We start from the raw sequence: 18,851 nt of genomic DNA, 5'->3' as shown, positions 1-18,851 counted from the left end.
TAACCCAAAATGTCATAATATAACTCAAAATATCATAATATGAAAAAAATATTTTTGCCCAGCTATTTTTCAATACGTATTTAATATCTCTACAGATCGACTTTTTTGTTTGATAATTTTGAATGACGAAAATATTTTTATTTTTTAAAAAAAATTATGATATCTTGCATTATATATATTATAACATCCTGTGGATAAAAATTATGACTTTCTGAATGTAAAATATCATAATATGAATATAAAATATCATAATTTTATCAAAAAATAAAAATATTTTCATCGCATAAAATTTTTAAATGAAAAAATCGATCTGCAGATATTAAATATGCATTAAAAAATGATGACTATGCCGATCAATCGGATAAGACAGTACACTCCACGTCAGATTTTTTACGCCCCCCGTGGTGCACAAAGAATTTGCCATTAGGTTAAAGCCTCCCCCAGCATCCACATGACAACGGCGGTATTAAATAAAACAAAACAAAATAGCTTTTAAGGGAACCGGAGGCCCTTGTAGGAAATTTCTTCCTAAGGTATAAAATGAAGAATTCTATTACAAGACAATCCACCTACTAAGAAAATCTACAATTTCTTGTTAGCAGACTCCCTGGGTGGTGTATGAATGCACGTCAAAAGAATTACAAACAAATCAAAATGGCGCAACCAATACGCAAAGGACAATTAGTTATCTACAAGCTTGAGCTTTTTAGAATAAATGTACCTGCATCAGTGTTCCACACACTGGAATGAGTTTGTGGCCTGCCAATCGAGAACCACAAAATTTGTCAGAGGACTAGATAAGAAAATTATCGATCATATGGAAGACCACATCTGCACCATCAGAGTTCAACCAGTAGCTTTTCACCTGGATATTTTGAAAAATGGATAAATTATTAAAACAGAACAGTCAAAAGGCAATAGATGTTGTAAATGCCGTGTTACCACTCAAAGGTACACGTCAGATGGGTAGCAAACATGACAAGTTATGCAAGAACATCCTAGCCAAAATAGTTAAGCAATATTTCAATAAAGCAATAAAATTAATGAATTATTACATGTAATGCCTTAATTAATTGTAAGCTACTTTTCCACAAACATAGGATTAGTAGCCCTAGAAGAGAAAAAGTATTAAGGGTAAATAAACGCAAAGGATGACTTAGAAAAAAAGAGAATATTTGGATGCCGAGGTAAAAAATGAAGTACTACAGTAAAAAGAACACCTCAAGTGAAGAGGATGGAGGGGGCATGCAAGGTGGGGTCAGGCAGTTGAAGGAGTGAGGCCTTTCTGTATTCATGACTACTAGAACAGCTCACACATGATATCCACATGTAACAAAGCAACGGTATGAAATAACTTGAAAGAAGTCAAATAACATATTTAAACCTAATTGCTCCATCATGTTGGACAATATAAGCGTTTGTGTTTTGACAATTTAACAAATAAAAAAATTATATTAAACAATGTACTCACTACTGTTCAAGTTATGCCCTAGATCATTACAAAATGATAACCTTATCCTATAGCCATTCAAACATGTAACACCCACATAGCTAAGCAGACTAAATGATGCTTGATGTTTAAACAGACTGCTTAAATGAATTGGTAATGCTTAGCCATTTTAACTGGTTGTACAAAACCTAGTTAGTCATATTTGGATAACTTGGTCTAGGAAGATGCACATGTGACTACCGTTATAATGAGGGCAATGGCACAAATTAAGTGTATATATCTAAGCAATGTGATTACCAGTGTTAATAAGACTATAATTCAAGAAATTGAAGCGTATATAATGTGTCAGGCAATAATGATGTATCTACACCACCAAAAGGTTGTTCTGCATATCATGATTCCACTTAATATATTATAAGGGAAATCAGACTCTTATTTCTTTCAATCATTTCTTTTCAGAATAAGGAACAGACATGAAAATGTGCAATCAGAAGTCAGCTTTCTAAATCAGCAATTTTTAGCTAATTGTCAAATTTAGAAAACAAATAAGAGAAAATGGTACTAAAAAGAGTTCTAGGAGTTTCGAGTTTCAATCATCACAAAAAGCTAAAAATAGTAAAGGTGCCAGCTGACCAAGCTGGTTAAGACTTTGGTTGTTGTACCAAGTGACCTAGGTTTTTGACATCACCAAGGTAATGAGGGGTTATGGATACCCGGAGGGCTACGTGTATAACTGATTGTACAGGAGGCCATGCAAAAGAAAGTACTTTGTCAGATTACCAGTTAAAAAGCAAAGGTCATGTCTGAAGATCATAACTATCATTACACCAAAAAAAATAAAAATAAAAAAATAAAAATAAAAAACGTATCTTAGAACAAAAATTAGTTGCGATTATTTTTTTTGCAAATTTACAAAGACCAGAACACTTGCCTGGATGGTATTATGCGCAATGTATCTTTGCCTACTTTTCTGAAAGCTTACATCCACACGCTCCCAAGATACTTGTGTAAGACCTCTAATCATCTCCTCTGCACATGACAGATTATTCATTGGAACTGGTGATGAAGCATAAGAAAAGCAGTTTTGCAAGGTCTAATTCATTCCAAAATTCTCCTAGGGTCAAGACATACATATCAGAAGATATACTCCTGTAACTCATAGCCTTAAGTCCACAAGCTAGATGCATCTGAAGTGATGTTAACACCAGGAAACAAAGGTTATTAAATCAATATCCCATGACTGGCCACATCTCTGTACATGAATACAGGGTCAATGTGCTAAAGGATTAAGCACATGTTGTCAACATAAAAATACATGACCCATTTGCACATAAAGTTTCACTAGGCACACAATATTTCAAACTGGTCATTTAGGAATAAAAGTTGATTCACAAGTTGTGTACCACAGATAATTTCTTATTTCTTCTATAATGCTTCTCCTCCTATATGACTAAATAAATATGAGGCTAGCATGCAGTGTGCCATGATCATATCAGACACATTTTCGATACTAATCTGCATCAGACACAGCTATGGCATGTGTCAGCTGCTTATCTAAAGTATCTTATTGTGGAAACTGAAGAAAAGGCTCCGGTTGCTTCTTGGATATGCCTGAGATACTTCTTGGATCCATTTAGGGATATTATTATGGATGGTTAATTTTAGAATCTATTGTATTATTGTTATGGTATGGGGCATGAATTATGGTCCATGGATTGCAACAGCAAGTAGCTAATAAAGTTTGTGATTGTTGATGTTATTGGTAGTATGAACTAATCATTGTGACAACCAGCTGATGCTCCCTTTTTTTTTTCATATGTATGTAAACCATATGCATATTTAATGTTCTAGCCAACCAAACTGTATCATAATTTCAAGTTTTCTTGGACCAGAATATCTATATCAATTTGTGCTAGTGTCTTACATCCATATCCATGCTTCATAGGGGCTTAAGGCTCAATAACTAGTCGAAACCTCTCTAATAATTGATAATATTAGTTCTAGAATCTCATCTCATCAAAGTTAGGCATTGATTTATGAAGCATGATAATCTGTTCTGCTGAGTGACAAGAATATAAAAATGAAAACTAGCATGTGATACTAACCTCTAAAAGAGGAGAAAACCAGCATTATTAATGTGTCAAGAAAACTGTCCCCCATCTCACTGTCCTTTTTGATATGCCTAATAAGAAATCAGGTTTTACTACATATGCTTGCACACCATGCTGGGACTTGCTGACAATGTGTTTGAAAGCCTTGTGGCACCTAACCAGCGAATACCAGCCAAAAAAGGGTGAACTTTTATGGGAAAATCCACATGTTTTGGTTCAAGGACTATTTCAGGCCAATGTGCATCTTGAATTAACAATCTGGAACCTCAGTAATCGTGAGATTAAAGTTCTCGAGACAGTATTAATTAAACCCAGTCAAGAGACCAAACATATTCTCCCAACCAACAATGCTAGTGCCACTTTCACTTCACAAAGGAAGAAGGGCAAAAAATAAATTTAAAAAAAAAAAAAGAGCAAACATATTTTTAACATGATGTATTTTTGGCATATTCTTCAATTTAAATTCAACTAACAATAAATTTATGACAACTACAAAAGAACTAATGATTATTTTATCGAGATACCTTCCAGGTCATATTGTTGAGCATTCAGATCAACCAATACTTCATTATGTTTGATTTCTGTATTTCCTTTATCCACAAAAACTATATGTGGATACTTCTCATCCTTTACAAGAAGGTGATGCTGTGTACATGGAGAAATCAAGGGTAGTAAGAGCAAGAAATTTTTATGACTAAAATAGTCTAATTTATGTCCAGACGGATCAGAAGATGTCGATCCATACTTTTGGTAATTCATGTTGACGGCGAATCGATGATGTTCTCCATCCTACAATATCTTTTTATCCAGTTAAATGCAAATGATATCAAATCTAATGACTACAGCATTACCAAAAGGAAAATCATGAAATTGGATAAATATGTCATAACAAATGAACACTAACAGGATACGGTCATAATTTGCATTGGCATAGGCAACACAGCGCTTGAAAGAGCGCAAGGCTGACCTGCACAAGGGAACAATAATGTACATGCGTGTTTTATCATCAGTCTGAACAGCCCAGGCTTAACAGATATTGGAACGAAAGAAAGAATCAGAGAATCAAACCTAAACTTTATATCATCGCAATCATCAACCATTCGAAGGAGAAGTGGAGGCTTTCCATCATCATTATCTGTAAGAAATAGATGCTTTCCAGTCCTGCCAACTATCAAATGTGCAGTTTCGGATGCCCTTTGCTCCAAAAAAGGAAGACCACAAAGGAAAGGAATCTGGTGAAAATGACATAGGCACAGGGAAGAACATTCTGATTATGAGACTCTGATTTAAAAGCTAGAAAATTATTGACAACAATGAGTTTGGGAAGTTGCGAAAGGGGCACTGCTAATGTAGAGGAGCAATGCAAAATCTCCAAACATCATGCAAATATAAAAGGGAAAAACACCAATACTTGCCAAAGTTACAAGAACAAGAGCAAACACTTCACTAACAGCTACAGCATCAGAACAATATATTATTTTGGTGTGACAATCAGTGGATTAGGGGAAATTATCATAACCATTTTGGTGTAACGGCTATGGTTATGGTTAAGGGGAAAATAAGTGATGATTACTTTTCCATACTTAAGGCAACTATAAGTTAGTAACTAATTTTGATAATGGTAGCAATACTAATTACTTCATTATCCAAGCCTTCTCCCATCAAATATTAAGTTGGCTATGAGCACAACCCAAAACTTGAGAAAGCCCATGGAGCGATTGACCGAATTTTAAGACTGGTGATCAACCTAACAACAACACTCTAGGTTCTGGTGCCAAATCCTGGCCAAAGCAGCTTTAGGTGAGGGGCTTTCAACCAAACCTTTTAAGGCCTCATTTTTTATTTTTTTGTGTTGAGGAGCAGTGATGGGGGGTTATGTTATGCAGCAAAATAAGTAATTCAACTAAAACATATTATTTCTTCCATCCAATTGTTGCTAGATGACCAAAAAAATTGCTACTAAAATATATATAGAAAGAATTTAAAGTCATCTTACTATCATATTCTCGATATATATAGTCAGATCACAGAAACTCTGAAGAGATGAGATAAGGTTTGTTTTTGATTAACTTATAGGGTTAATGCCTTATTCCCTCAGCTTCTGAGCGAATTGATTGTTTGTTGCAAGCTTCCTTACCAAGTAAGACCAAGTACTAATGGCAGATAACTGGAGAGTTAATGTGAGTATTTGCAAAATTAGTGCTCTCAAAATCTTTTGACGGAAAGGTATTAAATCCCGGTCTCAGAAAACTAACACAAATCTAATAAAAATATATTCCATGCTCTAAAAGAAAAAGGCCTGTGGATGAGAATTTCATTAGAGTACATAGGATGCATCATCTCTGATACTTCAAGCACATCAATAGAGAAATGAGATTGTTGATGATGCCAGACAAGATATGTCGAATGTTTCCGCAATCAAGGTATTATTTAGGACAATTTCACTTATCAAATATATGTAATGATAGAACAATGAAGCTATAGCACCCATATGAATTTGCTATTAGGATTTACTATCATATTCTATTTTTATTTCTCAACCGTTTTGATTTACTTCCAAAGAAACCACGCATGCTACAATCAGCCTACAAGTTGCATATGTGCTCCTTTTACCCTGTTTCTTTGAATCCACAATGGCATTCTAGACTAAGCACCAGAAATATGTGTTCAAAGACAGTATTTTTGAGGGTTTCAAATAGTCGTACCAAATCACATACCACTTTTCCACAGGAATGACACAATATTATTATTGTATCAATACTGACAATACATAACAAAACCAATGGTATCAAAAAGAATAAAAACTATCAGCAACTGGTACAATCAGTATGGTAAGGTCAATATGGTACTGTCAGTATGCACCAATATGGTTGGCACAGATGGTTTCAACATCCTGACACCCGTAACAGTATCAGTTTAAAATCCATGTGTTTTTCACAGCTTAAAAAAGCACACTTGGATCAAGAAACTATAAATCAATTTGTACCTGTTTATGCCCCCTGGAACCTAGATGGGGTGAGGCAAATGTTATGAAATTCATAGGTTCCAACCCAGCTATTCTACCTTCCAAACTGCCATCTTCATCAAATTGGTTCTTAGCACCAGCAAGAGGCTCCACTTCAGTAATAGGCTCATACAGCCTTCCAATAGCATATCTGGCTATCAGGCCACCCAATGAATGAGCGACAAATGAGATCTTCTGTACACCACCTCTTTGCCTAACAACTGATCGGACCTACATTAGAACATCAGGTTCACACGCACACTTCCTTCATGAAGTCAAAATTTCCTTCCAACATAAAACTCAAGAAATGTGAAGAGCAAATATATAAGCCCAGAAAATATTAAACAGGAAGGAAAAGATGTAAAACAAGATACTTTATTAACTAAATTACCTCTTCTGCTAGCCTCTCACCCATCAAATCAACTCCATCAAATGTCAATCTCGAAGTATTACACTCACTGCCTGCTTGACAAAGATTATGTTGAAGTCATTTGCTAATAAATGAAAAGGAGCAAAAAAGCCACCTCTTACATTTTAGCCTCATACAACACTAGATAGAACAGTATACCGGGGCCATTCTTTTTCCTTTTTCTTATCCAAGGTAAATAGGAGAAGATGTTAGAAAACCCAGTTACAACAATCTAATAATATAAGGTGAAGGAGGGCCCTTGTCTTTTGACTTTTTAATTTCCTTTAGAAATTTGTGAATCCATCTAATTCATTCTCTCCCTTCTCAAATCCAAGTACCACTAACAAATACACTCTCATATTGGCTTTATGAATTTCTGTTTTCTCTTAGTCTCAGAAAAATAAATCTATGGGGCTACATTCTTCACAGAAGGGAGTACATATAGAATGAGACATGAACTGATGACTCAAGGACAAATGAACAGTGGCTTAAGGAATGGTTGAACGACAAAAATTCTCTAAGTGAGGATTTTTAATTGCTCAAAAGATACAAGAAAATATATCCCTATAGGCTATACAACATATACTTAGAATTAGGGCAGGAATTGGACCACATTAAGTCATTTTTCTATGCAGCCTGGGCCTAGTCCAAAAAAATTTGAGCTCCAGGGCAAGCCGAGGCCCAAAATTTCTTCCAAAATTCCAGCCCGACTTGAGACTAAATCCAACCTTGGCTCGAAGCTTGAATGGCTAGCCTGGATCTAGGCTCGAGCTTCTCCTCCAGACTCTGGCACAAAACGAAAGGGGAGGGAGAGAGGGGGGGAGGGGGGGAGAGAGAAAGGACTCGGAGGAGAGGTAGATTGGGAGGGGAAGATGAGGAAGTGAGATTGTGAGGGAGACTAGGAGAGGGAGAGAGAGGGGGGGGAGGAGAAAGGGCAAAGAGAGATTGTGAGGGAGATGGGAGAGTCAGAGAGGGAGGGGGCCGAGAGAGAGAGAGAGAGAGAGAGAGAGAGAGAGAGAATGGGAAGGAGAAAGGGTAGAGAGAGAATGGGAGGGAGAAAAGGCAGAGAGAGAAGATCAAGTGAAGAGACAGAAGATAAGTAATTATGGATGAACTGACTGCTAATATTTAGGAAGATATATCACAGTGTATGTTATTTACAAACAATATAGTGTTGATTGATGAATATAGTGGATTAAATGTTAAATTGAACTTATGGAGGAAAATTTTAGGGAGTAAGAGCTCAAAGATTAGTTTTAAAAAAAAAAGATATATGGAATGCAAATTTAGTGAAAATGCAAATGAAGATATGATAACAATTAAGATTGATGACCAACAGATATGAAAAGTAACTATTTTCATTATCTAAGATAGATGAAGATACATGTAATAGAAGTATATTTGGTTGGATGAAATGGAATGGTGCATCTGAAATATTATGTGATAGGTGTATATTTAAAAACTTAAAAGGCAAATTTCATAGAACAATAATAGCACCTACCACATTGTGTAGTTCAGAGGCTTGGCAATAAAAAAAAAAAAAAAACATGAAAACAAGTTGAGTATAATACAAATGCGAATGTTAAGATAAATTATGGTAAAACCAGAAAACATAAAATAAGAAATGAATATATTAGAGTTGTAGGAGTTGCACAAATTAAGAACAAAAGAATATAGAACAAAGATCCTATCAGGCTCAAGTAAGGAGAGGTACTTTAGTTTTCATGTTGAAGGTGATAAGAAATGGAGGGAAAGATCTCAGGTTATATGAGGGAAGGTACGGAGAAAGTTGGAATAACATCAAAGGTGGCTACATACAGATAAGTGGTTATGCTTTTCATCGTATTCCATTTTAATAATCAATTAAGCAAGAATAGATCAATCCAAATACAAATCCATTTTATTTCACTATTTCATTTTAAAATATCATTTTATTCTTAAAGAAAAGAATTTAAGTAGAAAAAGAATCATAGAAAATAAAAGGCACTTTCTAATTAGTAAAGACAGAAATAACGATTGTATTCCTCCAATCATAGTAATAAAGCTTGGTCAAAAAACATTAATTAAAACATTAGATACATAGATAATTGTGATATTGAATCATTATAACAAATCCTAGAAAATATTTAGAAATATAAAACATATAAAAGTGAGAAATAGAAAGAGATATCAATTTCAGTCAGTTAGTCAAAACTGCTAAAACTCTGTCAAAGATGGCCAAAACTAAGCAAAATCTGCCAAAACCAAAAATTTCGGTCAATTATGGAGCAGTCTTAGCTGAAGCTGATCCAAATCTTATACACGTTGCTTACATTTCTTAAGTATCATAACACATTGAAACTCACAAACTAGGACATATTTTTATAAAAATGTTTTTAAAAAAAAATTAATGTTTCAAAATTATGTATTTATCTTGCGTTTAGAATTCTGAACAAATAACATAGGATTTTAAAATGGTATGTAATCTAACGTGTGCTATTTCTATAAACTTTCTTCTACTTGGCTAGAATTTTAAAGTTTTCTTGGATAATTGCTACATATTTGAGAAGTTTGAAGGTGTCAAAGCATGAAAAACTGTATAGAACATGATATAATCTGAAATGGTATCCAAAATACCTTCCACAATTTTCTTTCTTTTTGTATATTTTTTTCCATTTTCCTTTTCCTTGTACTTTGGACCAAAAATTTGAACCTCGAACTGAACCTACAGAAACCAAAACTCATTTGGCTTGGCCGAAACCAAAAACAAATTTTCAACCCTCTTGTGATGCAACCAGACTAATCCTAAATTTTGCAACGTAACACGCCAGGCATATTAAGAAAAATATACAGGCTCTTCACATAATTTGTGCTTATGTGCATTTAATGATTCCAATAGCTATTTACCTTATATTGAGGCATCTATTTTTTGCCAATTCAGATAGAGCAACCACCCTAAATCAATCAATTTTTTGCTTATTTGTTTCTTGATTAGTATCCTTGATTTTCACAATTTGCCTACCGTGTATTGTATGAATTCACATCTGATTGTTGACTCATACTGCTTATAAAAGATGTACCATGACACAATAACATCTAATACCGACAAATTTAAAACTTGATAATGGAATCATTCTTTCAAGATGAATTATGGACGACTGCAAATTTTTCGAAAGAATCCCGGAGACTAGGGATGCGAGCAAAACTCACGATGGACGATTACTCTATTTGGAAGCTTTTTCACGAACTGCTCTGCTGCAAATCTCCAATCTTCAGCACTATAATCAAGCAGACGAAGGGGTTAGCGGTGACAATTAGCAAGTCTTGTCATCAAATCCAATACAGAATATCTCTGGGTTTCTTTATAGCACAAAATCATTAAATAATAACATGACCAACATACCAAGAAGAAATAGTAGAAACTATCCATATAAAATAGTTGAATAAGGGAGCCACAGAGCTCAGAGGAGAGGAAAGATGATCAAGTACCTTCCAATCAAGCCATTGACCATTATGACTAGATGCTCCGGGAAACTCCCACGCTCGGCCGTGGAAGCCACATCCCAGAGGTCCTCCCCGCCGTGGACGGTCTCCACCTCCACCTTCTTGACCTTCCCCATGGGATCCTTGAAGCAGCTCATCCACCGGAAGAAATCCACCTTCCCTCCCCCTTTTCTTGGTTCTCGAGCTGACCGCTGCCGAAAACCTTGCTTGACGCAAGCCATTCCCCTGCGGTACCGGATCCGGATGCCCCCGGGGATGCCCACGCCAGACTTCGCAGTCCCCAGCATCGAGTCCGCGGCGAGCATCAGTAGCCTGCTGAGTTCGAAAGCTCCCAAGAATTCAACAGACGGAGTAATGGAGGCGAGAAAGAGGAGAGCGCATCGGAGGGCTGGATCGGGCTCCAAACCCTAGAAAAATCCCAACCCCGACGGGGAATTATGAATCAAATACTGGTTCTTCATTTCCTTTCCTCCTGGAGTAAAATAATTAATAATAGAGGGAGGGAGAGGGGGGCATGATTTTTTTTTTTTTTTTTAATCGGCGGGGCTTTTCGCGGTGTGACGGCGGCTCGATTCGTCAATTAATTCTGCCGGTGTCAGATTCGTCCGGCTCCGACATGGGCGCACCTCCTAACAGAGATACGAAGCAAGATATGCAGCAGGAGACCGGCGGGCATTTGGCGTGATCTTCGGCAGTGATGGACGCCACGTTTATTCTGAAGACATCGGCTTCGTAGATAGTTAGCGTACAAGGCACGTCAAACGTGGTGGCTAGTGGTCGCAACGGCTCTTTTTTGTGTTTGGCGAGGGGAACCAAACGTCTCTATATAATTTTGCACGAGCATAGTATGTTGAAATATTATCGGAGACGTCTCAGGAAGTAAATATGTTCAAACATACCTGACACTAAGTCGTGCTCATATGCAGAGTGGTTTGATTTACATGTCACCTGTACCATGATCTCACAAGAACCATTCCAGAACAAATTAGATGGTTTTATGAAACTCAAATTAAAGATTTTTTTTTTTTTTTACAATGTGTTGAAACAGGCTCATTTGTCTTTAATCCAAGCTCTGTATTGGATGGAACCTCTTATGTTTGATCACAACTCCTTCAATCGCATTGGGAGGTGCGGAGACCATTCTTAGCTTTTGATAGTGTCTTGGTGGACGTTTAGCCTTTCTTCACATCCAGAGGAAGGTTTCAATGGAAGCAACTGTAAGACCAAAACCTGGTATCTGAAGATTTCGTATCAACTTTGGGTCGTGACCAACACACTAACCAGATTGAACGGGCCACAGAACAACACACTGTCAGTTACCCTTGGATGTGAAACAGCTATCTTATCCCACTAATAAAATCCCAGGTTGCTGACTTGCTGCCCATGGATTCAAGCTCAGAATACAGAGTTTGCGACAGAGAAGATTTGGAATGGAGTGGACAGCGAATAGATGATGACATTAGCAGAGAATCCAACAAAAGCATGAACGACAACATGCCGTCTGCAAATTATCTGGATAATCCCCAAAATTGTCACGATGTAAAGGACGTCTAATAATTCGAAGGATATCCTGACTATAGTCTGCCTGTGAATGACCAGTGCCATTGGCCTTCCAAGCACACAGGACAATGCACTGCTCCAGCTGGTGGTGCATCTTGTTACTAGATGCACACACTCAGTCTCCCCTGACCTGGATCCAATATGTAAAGCTTCAATGTCAGCTACCACATGATCAAGGCAGTCGAGCTTTGGAGAAATTATTCCCTACACTGTGTCAATCATAACCGCTCATTCCATTCATTAAGTATGCATCTTGGTGCGCCACTATATGAATGAGCAGCTGTGATTGATAATGTGCACAGCCACGTGATGCATGCAGTGTATGGAAAAATTTCTCCAAGCTGAGGCTTTCTACCCATCAAAAGTCTCGATGATACAAGGCAAAGACTTCAGACCCGCGTCTCCTACACAGTTGGGTAGGATATAAAAAGGGCAAGCACGCTGACTCATGACAGAAATGCAGCAATTTCGTTCCTTCTACTTTCAAACTTCTCACAATTCTTACCGGATAAAACACTTGAAAATTGCCAATGATATGCCTCAGGAAAGATAGGACTGGGGTTTACCAGACCATGAAAATATTGTCAACCTTAACTGGAACCTGAATTTGAGTTCAGGAATTTGAGTCAGCCCTCTCAATCTTCTCCGGAAATGAAAGGTCGTTCTCAAGCATAAAAGAGAGGTCATGCATCTGAGATAACAGCATTTCAACTTTTGAATTCGCGGATTCTGGATTTAAAGCAGCAGTAGAATTCTTATTAATGTCACTGGCCTCCTGCACTGTAGAATGAGAATCCACACCAAATGTCTCATGCACTGCACCCATCCTGCAAGCAAAAGCAGTGGGTATGAGAAAAAGAAATTTATGCGGTCTCAATTTACTCAAACAATATACAAGGGATAATTTCAAACTCTCCTTTAAATTTGTAGCCTTATGTTGCAAAAGCTAGAACAGAAATGAAAACATAATCCAGCATGACATATTCCCAAAATCTAATACTACCCTCGGTACCAACTAAAAGGAATTCAAATGATAAAAGAAAATTACTTGTTACCGAACAAAGACAGATGTAACTGATATACAAAAAGGAATGGAAGATAACTGCATGTAATAACAAGAGTATTAGCAACATTCAGTGAAACTGGGAAATGAGAATATTATTGCTGACTCCTATTGACATATCATACCATTTGGTGGAAGTATAAAAGAACAGGAAATGAAGATGCCACCGGTCATTGTTGTTTGGAGGTTTTTGCTTGTATATAAATAAGCTACTTATTTGTTCAGAGCGTGATCCATGTGGATGACCCACTTGTAAATGTTTTTGTTTCCCCTTTCCATGTCAGTCTCCTGCTTTTCCTTACAACTTTTAAAGAATTTGGACTCATTCCTCTAGCATTTTCTTCTCTTCCCAATGGACTTTATTGTTATAAAAAGAAGTAAAAACTTAACTAGCTTATACATTATCAAACAAATAATTAATCATCACAAGAATAATAACTTTTAGGCTCATAATTAAGTTTAAATGTGCATATAAAAGTGTCATGACTCATGATTGCAGGTTAGTGTGACTTATTGTACAGTATTTATCTACACAAGATCCATACAACTAGGTGGCTTCTTGGGCTCAAGATGATGCAGGTAGTTGCCTAAGCATTCACCTGGGTAATGGAGCGGTTTTTTTTGGTTGCCATTGATAATAGTATGGCACACTAAAATTTGGAATGTTTAAGCAAAAGAAATCCCATACTGGCACATCTAAGATTTTTTTTTTTTTTTCACAAAATGGCTTCACTCCAAGAAGATCAAGCAATAAAAAAAATCAGGACTGTAGTTATCAACCTTAGATTAGGGAGCTGTAAAGATATCCCAATTCCCAAAAACCTAAAGTTACTTCTCTTTAGATATCATTAAATATACCTATGAACATTTTATTTTACTGACATAATGTTGATGACATATTCATATATAATTAAGTGCAAACAATGTGAACACTCTATCCCTGCACAATGCTGATGAAATTGGACCTAATAGTACATGTGAACAGCTAATTTGCTCCAAATCTGCAACAACAAAATGAAGGATTATTAACAAGAGTACAGGAAAGATGATATTCCAATAAAGGTGACTTAAATTGAAAAGAGGAAAGGTGATTTAAATTAAAAGGAGGAAAAAATAAGGAAGACAGAAAAAATGAGAAGGGGGGAACGAACCAAAAAGGAAAAGGAGTGTTCATTTTTTGGGTTGACCAATTAAAGTCGTGACCTGACATACATGCACTAGCCTATGTTGCCTGCCACTTGTAGGCAGCTACAGCAAATAAAGTAAGCCAAAAAAACTGTTGAATGAGATCCGATTACATGAAATACATAAACCAGCATGCACACTGATATCCATAAAATTGTATTTTAGAGCCACCATTCTTCATGGGTGTTCAGTAGCTGTTGTTCTTCAACATGTATGTTTCTCAAATAACAAAACTCAAGCTCTCAATCCTCATTATATGGTGAGAATTTTAATTGATCAACGTATCTTCATATTAGTTAATATTTCAACTAGTACTCATATTAACTTCCTAAAAGAAGTTGAAATTAGACACTACACTGCCTACCACAATCAAATACACCAACTTTACATTATGTGTTGAAAACATAATAATCAAAATGTACACCAGTTGAAGATACTTACAACGTAATGTGTATTCTTGTCTAAATAAAAAACATTACAAGTCATTTTATATCTTTTTCAACAAAGTCCCATGCTTGAGATGAACATTGATGAACAGCTGAGCTAGGATTTTTTTTCCCCTTCCAAACTTCTTCAATGTAAACATCATAGAAAAATTAATTTGTAACCAATAACCAAATGAACATTCAACATGTACCTATTGGAAATTGATGCATATAACTGCAGACTGTTTGCCTTATTAGAACCTTCTTGACCGCCAGGGGTTTTGGAAAAGGAGTCTGAATGCAAGAAGCTGCCAAACTCCATATCTTGTAGATCTGCTGACTTAGCATCTGAAGGATGCGCATGTGATGCATCTCCCATTTGAGACCTTGAATTCAATAAACTCCCCTTCATTTCACCCAACCTGCTAAGACCTTGCCGATCATCAAATAGTCATCATTACCATTTATGGCATTAGCTTTGTCGGAGTCCATTGTGCTGCTTTTAGACCATAGGTCCACTGACATTATTTTTGATGGATGCTCCAGAAATGTTGCCCCAGTTTGTGCCGCTGAATTTGATAAACTTCCTTGCCAACCATCAAACAAGTCATCATTACCATCCATGTTTTTAATATTGTCAGACTCCTTTGTGCTGCTTGTAGGCCAGAGACCCAATGAATTTGTTTCTGAAGGATGCTCAAACAATGTGGCCCCAGTTTTTGCTACTAAATTCGATAAACTTCCTACTGCTTCACTCGAGCTAGTAAAGCCTTGCCAGTCATCAGAGTCATCCTTGCCATATAGGATTTTAGTGTCATCAGACTCCTTTGTAATGCTTGTAGACCATAAATCCACTGATTTTGTTTCTGAAGGATGCTCAATCAATGTGGCCTCAGCTTGTGGCCCTGAAGTTGATAAACTTGCCTGTGCTTCACTCGAGCTAGGAAAACCTCGCCAATCATCAAATAGATCATTCTTAACATCTAAGTTTTTTGTATTATCAGACTCCTGTGTGCCGCTTGGAGTCCATAGAGCCACAGATTTTGTTTCTGACGGTACCTCAAACAATCTGGGCTCAGTTGGCATCCCCAAATTTGATGAATTTCCCTGTGCCTTAACTGAGCTAGTGAAATATTGCCAATCAGCAAATGAATCATCATTATCACTTATGCTTTTAGTATTTTCAGTTTCCTTTGTGCTGCTTGCAGGCCATAGATCATCTTGAACCTGGTGGTCTGGCATATCATTTACGTTATTGTTCAGTTCACCAATATTAATTTCACCATTGCTCCTCAATTGATCAGATTTACTTACTTCCCCAGTTTTCATAGGCCAAAAATCATCCGGAATCCAGTTATTAGTTGAGGACGATTCACCTGCATCGCTTGTAAATTTTCCTGCATTATCTTTGCTGCTTATATCATGTTGTAGATCTGTCTGCTGGCTGATAGTGGCCTGAGGCCTTAGCATAGTAAGAGATTCAGTATCAGAAGAATCCTGAAACAGTTTGACCGATTTCGATTCAGCAGCATAAATATTTGAAATGGCAGTGTAAACTCAGCCTCCCAAACTTTGAATGAATCACCAAATTCACTGTGTTTATTGTTAAAAGAACTTGTTTTAGTGTCTGAAGACCGAAGGTTCTCAAACATACTATCTGAACCAGAAAATTCATGACATTCTGTTTTTATGCTTTGCTTTTCTGGCATTATCTGTTCATTGCGTAGGCTAGGAGCAGCAGAAGCTGCCTCTATCTTAGGTTCAGAAAAGGAATCATCAAGATCAAATCCTGACAGGTTCAAAGCATATTTATTGGTAGAGGACTCCTTGTTTATACTCCTATTATCAACTTCCTTCTTATCTAAAGGCCACTTCAATTTCAAGTCCAAAAGATCAGATAGAACCAAACCATCCTTTGGTGTACCCTTGCCCTTAGAATCACTTGATTCAGTGTCCAAGGTAACAGCTTCCTGCAAAATAATACAACATATTTTCTCAAAGAAATACTCAGCAAAGAAATTCATGATTATAAATTTTGGAGCAAGAACACTAATAATGAAGTGTTATTATTATGTCCGCTTTTAAATAACAACATATACTTACAGCTTTTCATCTTCCTCTGCGTTTTGAATAATAATCAATAGCTTACATCCATAGTATAAAGTAGTCATAAACATAGCTTCTTATATTAGCATGTCTGCCAGAAGATTCTAGTAAACTCCACAGTTGAATGCAAATAAATATTCCCAATCATTTGTGGAAGAATACAATAACGCATATGCTAGTGCCTGTATGATGTCAAAGCGCTCTTGTGTATCCACTGCACCAACTCTTACTTTTCTTTTCTTTACAGGTAACCAATATAGTCTCCATGATCAAAAGGTTAAATATTAGCTTGCTCCTCTTCTACATTATCAACTCCTTGAGGTGGATGGAAGCATATCCTCTGGTACTATCACCTCTTCTTCTTAATCCTATAAATTATCTCCATTGCATTCATTAGGGGAAAAATATATGGTTTGATGCCAATTGACGCTCCTATTACAGGAAAAAAAAAACATACAGAAATAACGGTGATGAATCAATACAATTGTTGTGGTTTTAAATTACTGTTATCCAAAATGACACTGAAACCTTTAGAAACTCTGAAGACTTGATGTTATTAAATCGTTCTAGGTGGCATGCAGATTTATTTATGCCAGCATTTCTCCTACACAGAAATCAAGCATTCATCCTTCACTTTTGATTTCCTTCTACACCGTGAAATCCCCTATTTATCCTTGGAAATAACAATTATTCTCTTAAATTTTCATCAATTTGATACGGGCCAAAAGGATAGTTCAGTCCAACTCGCAATCCCATCCGAAATTACACAAATTCAACCCTAAATAACTTATCCTTACCTCTTGATCGGTTTTCAAGAACGTACAAATCCTTTTTTTCCAATATCTTCCTAAAATTAGACTAACACTTCATTCTGAAACCCTAGAAACTGCATAAAGACAAATAGAAGTAAAATTCCGCAACAAATCAATAAAAACCACTCACTGATCCATCGAGACCGAGGGACCCGAGAAGCTTCCGGCAGCCAACGGTGGAATTAAAGGAGATCTCGTAGGAGAAGCCTTCCCTCCTCCGGTCGGCGCCGCAGTAGATGCAGAGCGTGGACTTGAGACCTCGGAGGAGGCCGCCGCGGCATCGCTTGCAACGAAAGTAGGGAGGAACGCTCGGATCGAGCGCCTCCACCGCATCTTCGATCGAAGGGAGGGGCGGCAGCGCCGGGTCGGAGGGATCGTACGACGGCATGCCGGCCGCCACCCGGAGGCCGGACTGGAGCGGTGGATCAGATCGAGTAGGATCTCGTACGCCATTGGAAGCGTATCCGGTGTCTCTGCTACCGGATGCTAACGGTGGCCTCCTCCCCACCCTCGCGGAGATCCATGCGCTTGTAGCTCGCGGTAAGGTGAGGACCGAACAAGCCGAAAGATTTGGAGCGAACCTCCAGGAGGCGGCAAACCATGAGTCGGTCAGTGTACAGGCCAAAGCCCAACAATTCTCTTGGGCCTTATTAATTCAGTCCGGTCCAAAAACCCAACGCTACCTCTTGCTGCAACAAAAGCATGACCTGGTCCCTTCCCCAGGACCAGGAGCTTAGGCACAGGCCTTTGAACAGACTCCAGACTTTAAAACGAACCACCAATTGTAAGGTCACGTCAAAGGAGCAAACTGTTTTCATCCGTCACAGCCGTGTAAGCAGCCACTCTTCCTCGAATTCCCTGACATGGCATGAGGATCTCCTAAATTCCTAGCTCAATTTAAAAAAAAACCTTACTCCATGTGAATATGACTCAAAACCTACCAAAAAAAAACAGAATGACACCTAACATGTGACGTCTATTGTTACAGCTCTGACCTACACCAACCCCCGCTGACATAGACACTCTTACAAAGGCTTCTCTGGTGGAGCCCCATCCTTCCTTCTACCCACATGCCACTCTCATATCCATCAATCGAGCCCATGTCAAAAACTTTCAAAATGAATCCATGCATTTATTTTACATTGTGTGAAGCACTTACGGATATAAATTTCCACAGATTAATAGGGGGAGATCATAGATACAAACAATGAAGACCCCTCAGCCACTCGTGCAATTGGGCATA

At 37.4% G+C, this 18,851-nt stretch overlaps 2 protein-coding genes across 3 annotated transcripts; both read right to left on the bottom strand.

Moving 5' to 3' along the window:
• Nucleotides 1-490: 490 nt before the first annotated feature.
• On the bottom strand, nucleotides 491-11,278 carry LOC105050782 (putative lipase ROG1). 2 transcript variants are annotated; one of them, XM_010930934.4, is made up of 10 exons: nucleotides 10,443-11,278; nucleotides 10,164-10,231; nucleotides 6,957-7,027; nucleotides 6,548-6,796; nucleotides 4,630-4,793; nucleotides 4,473-4,528; nucleotides 4,307-4,359; nucleotides 4,086-4,206; nucleotides 2,382-2,479; nucleotides 491-865 (listed from the first exon to the last, which is right to left on the bottom strand). In XM_010930934.4, exons 1-10 carry the CDS (start codon nucleotides 10,760-10,762, stop codon nucleotides 794-796), a joined length of 1,272 nt encoding a protein of 423 aa, XP_010929236.1. In that variant the 5' UTR covers nucleotides 10,763-11,278; the 3' UTR covers nucleotides 491-793. The 2 variants fall into 2 exon arrangements, with proteins under 2 accessions (XP_010929236.1, XP_029122115.1); XM_029266282.2 differs by lacking the exon at nucleotides 491-865 and adding an exon at nucleotides 2,582-2,637 and having other exon boundaries at nucleotides 2,380-2,479.
• Nucleotides 11,279-12,475: 1,197 nt separating this feature from the next.
• Nucleotides 12,476-18,143, bottom strand: LOC105050783 (uncharacterized). The gene is given in 6 exon segments (XM_010930935.4): nucleotides 12,476-12,844; nucleotides 14,903-15,140; nucleotides 15,143-16,243; nucleotides 16,246-16,660; nucleotides 17,739-18,025; nucleotides 18,028-18,143. Coding segments are annotated over 6 exon segments (2,289 nt in total). The 5' UTR covers nucleotides 18,062-18,143; the 3' UTR covers nucleotides 12,476-12,630.
• Between the last annotated feature and the right edge of the window lie 708 nt (nucleotides 18,144-18,851).

This window comes from Elaeis guineensis, chromosome 8 (assembly GCF_000442705.2).
Source record: "Elaeis guineensis isolate ETL-2024a chromosome 8, EG11, whole genome shotgun sequence".
NCBI classification, from domain to species: domain Eukaryota; kingdom Viridiplantae; phylum Streptophyta; class Magnoliopsida; order Arecales; family Arecaceae; genus Elaeis; species Elaeis guineensis.
Note: the sequence above shows the minus strand (reverse complement) of the source record. Positions and strands in the feature narration are given on the sequence as shown.

What these genes read in the sequence shown, in the direction of transcription:
- LOC105050782 (XM_010930934.4), bottom strand. Translation starts at nt 10,762, where the DNA reads ATGCTCGCCGCGGACTCGATGCTGGGGACTGCGAAGTCTGGCGTGGGC. An exon ending in GTCAATGGCTTGATTGGAAG is followed by an intron (nt 10,232 to 10,442) that starts GTACTTGATCAT and finishes GCTTGATTATAG; the next exon opens with TGCTGAAGATTGGAGATTTG. An exon ending in TGCGATGATATAAAGTTTAG is followed by an intron (nt 4,529 to 4,629) that starts GTTTGATTCTCT and finishes TCCCTTGTGCAG; the next exon opens with GTCAGCCTTGCGCTCTTTCA.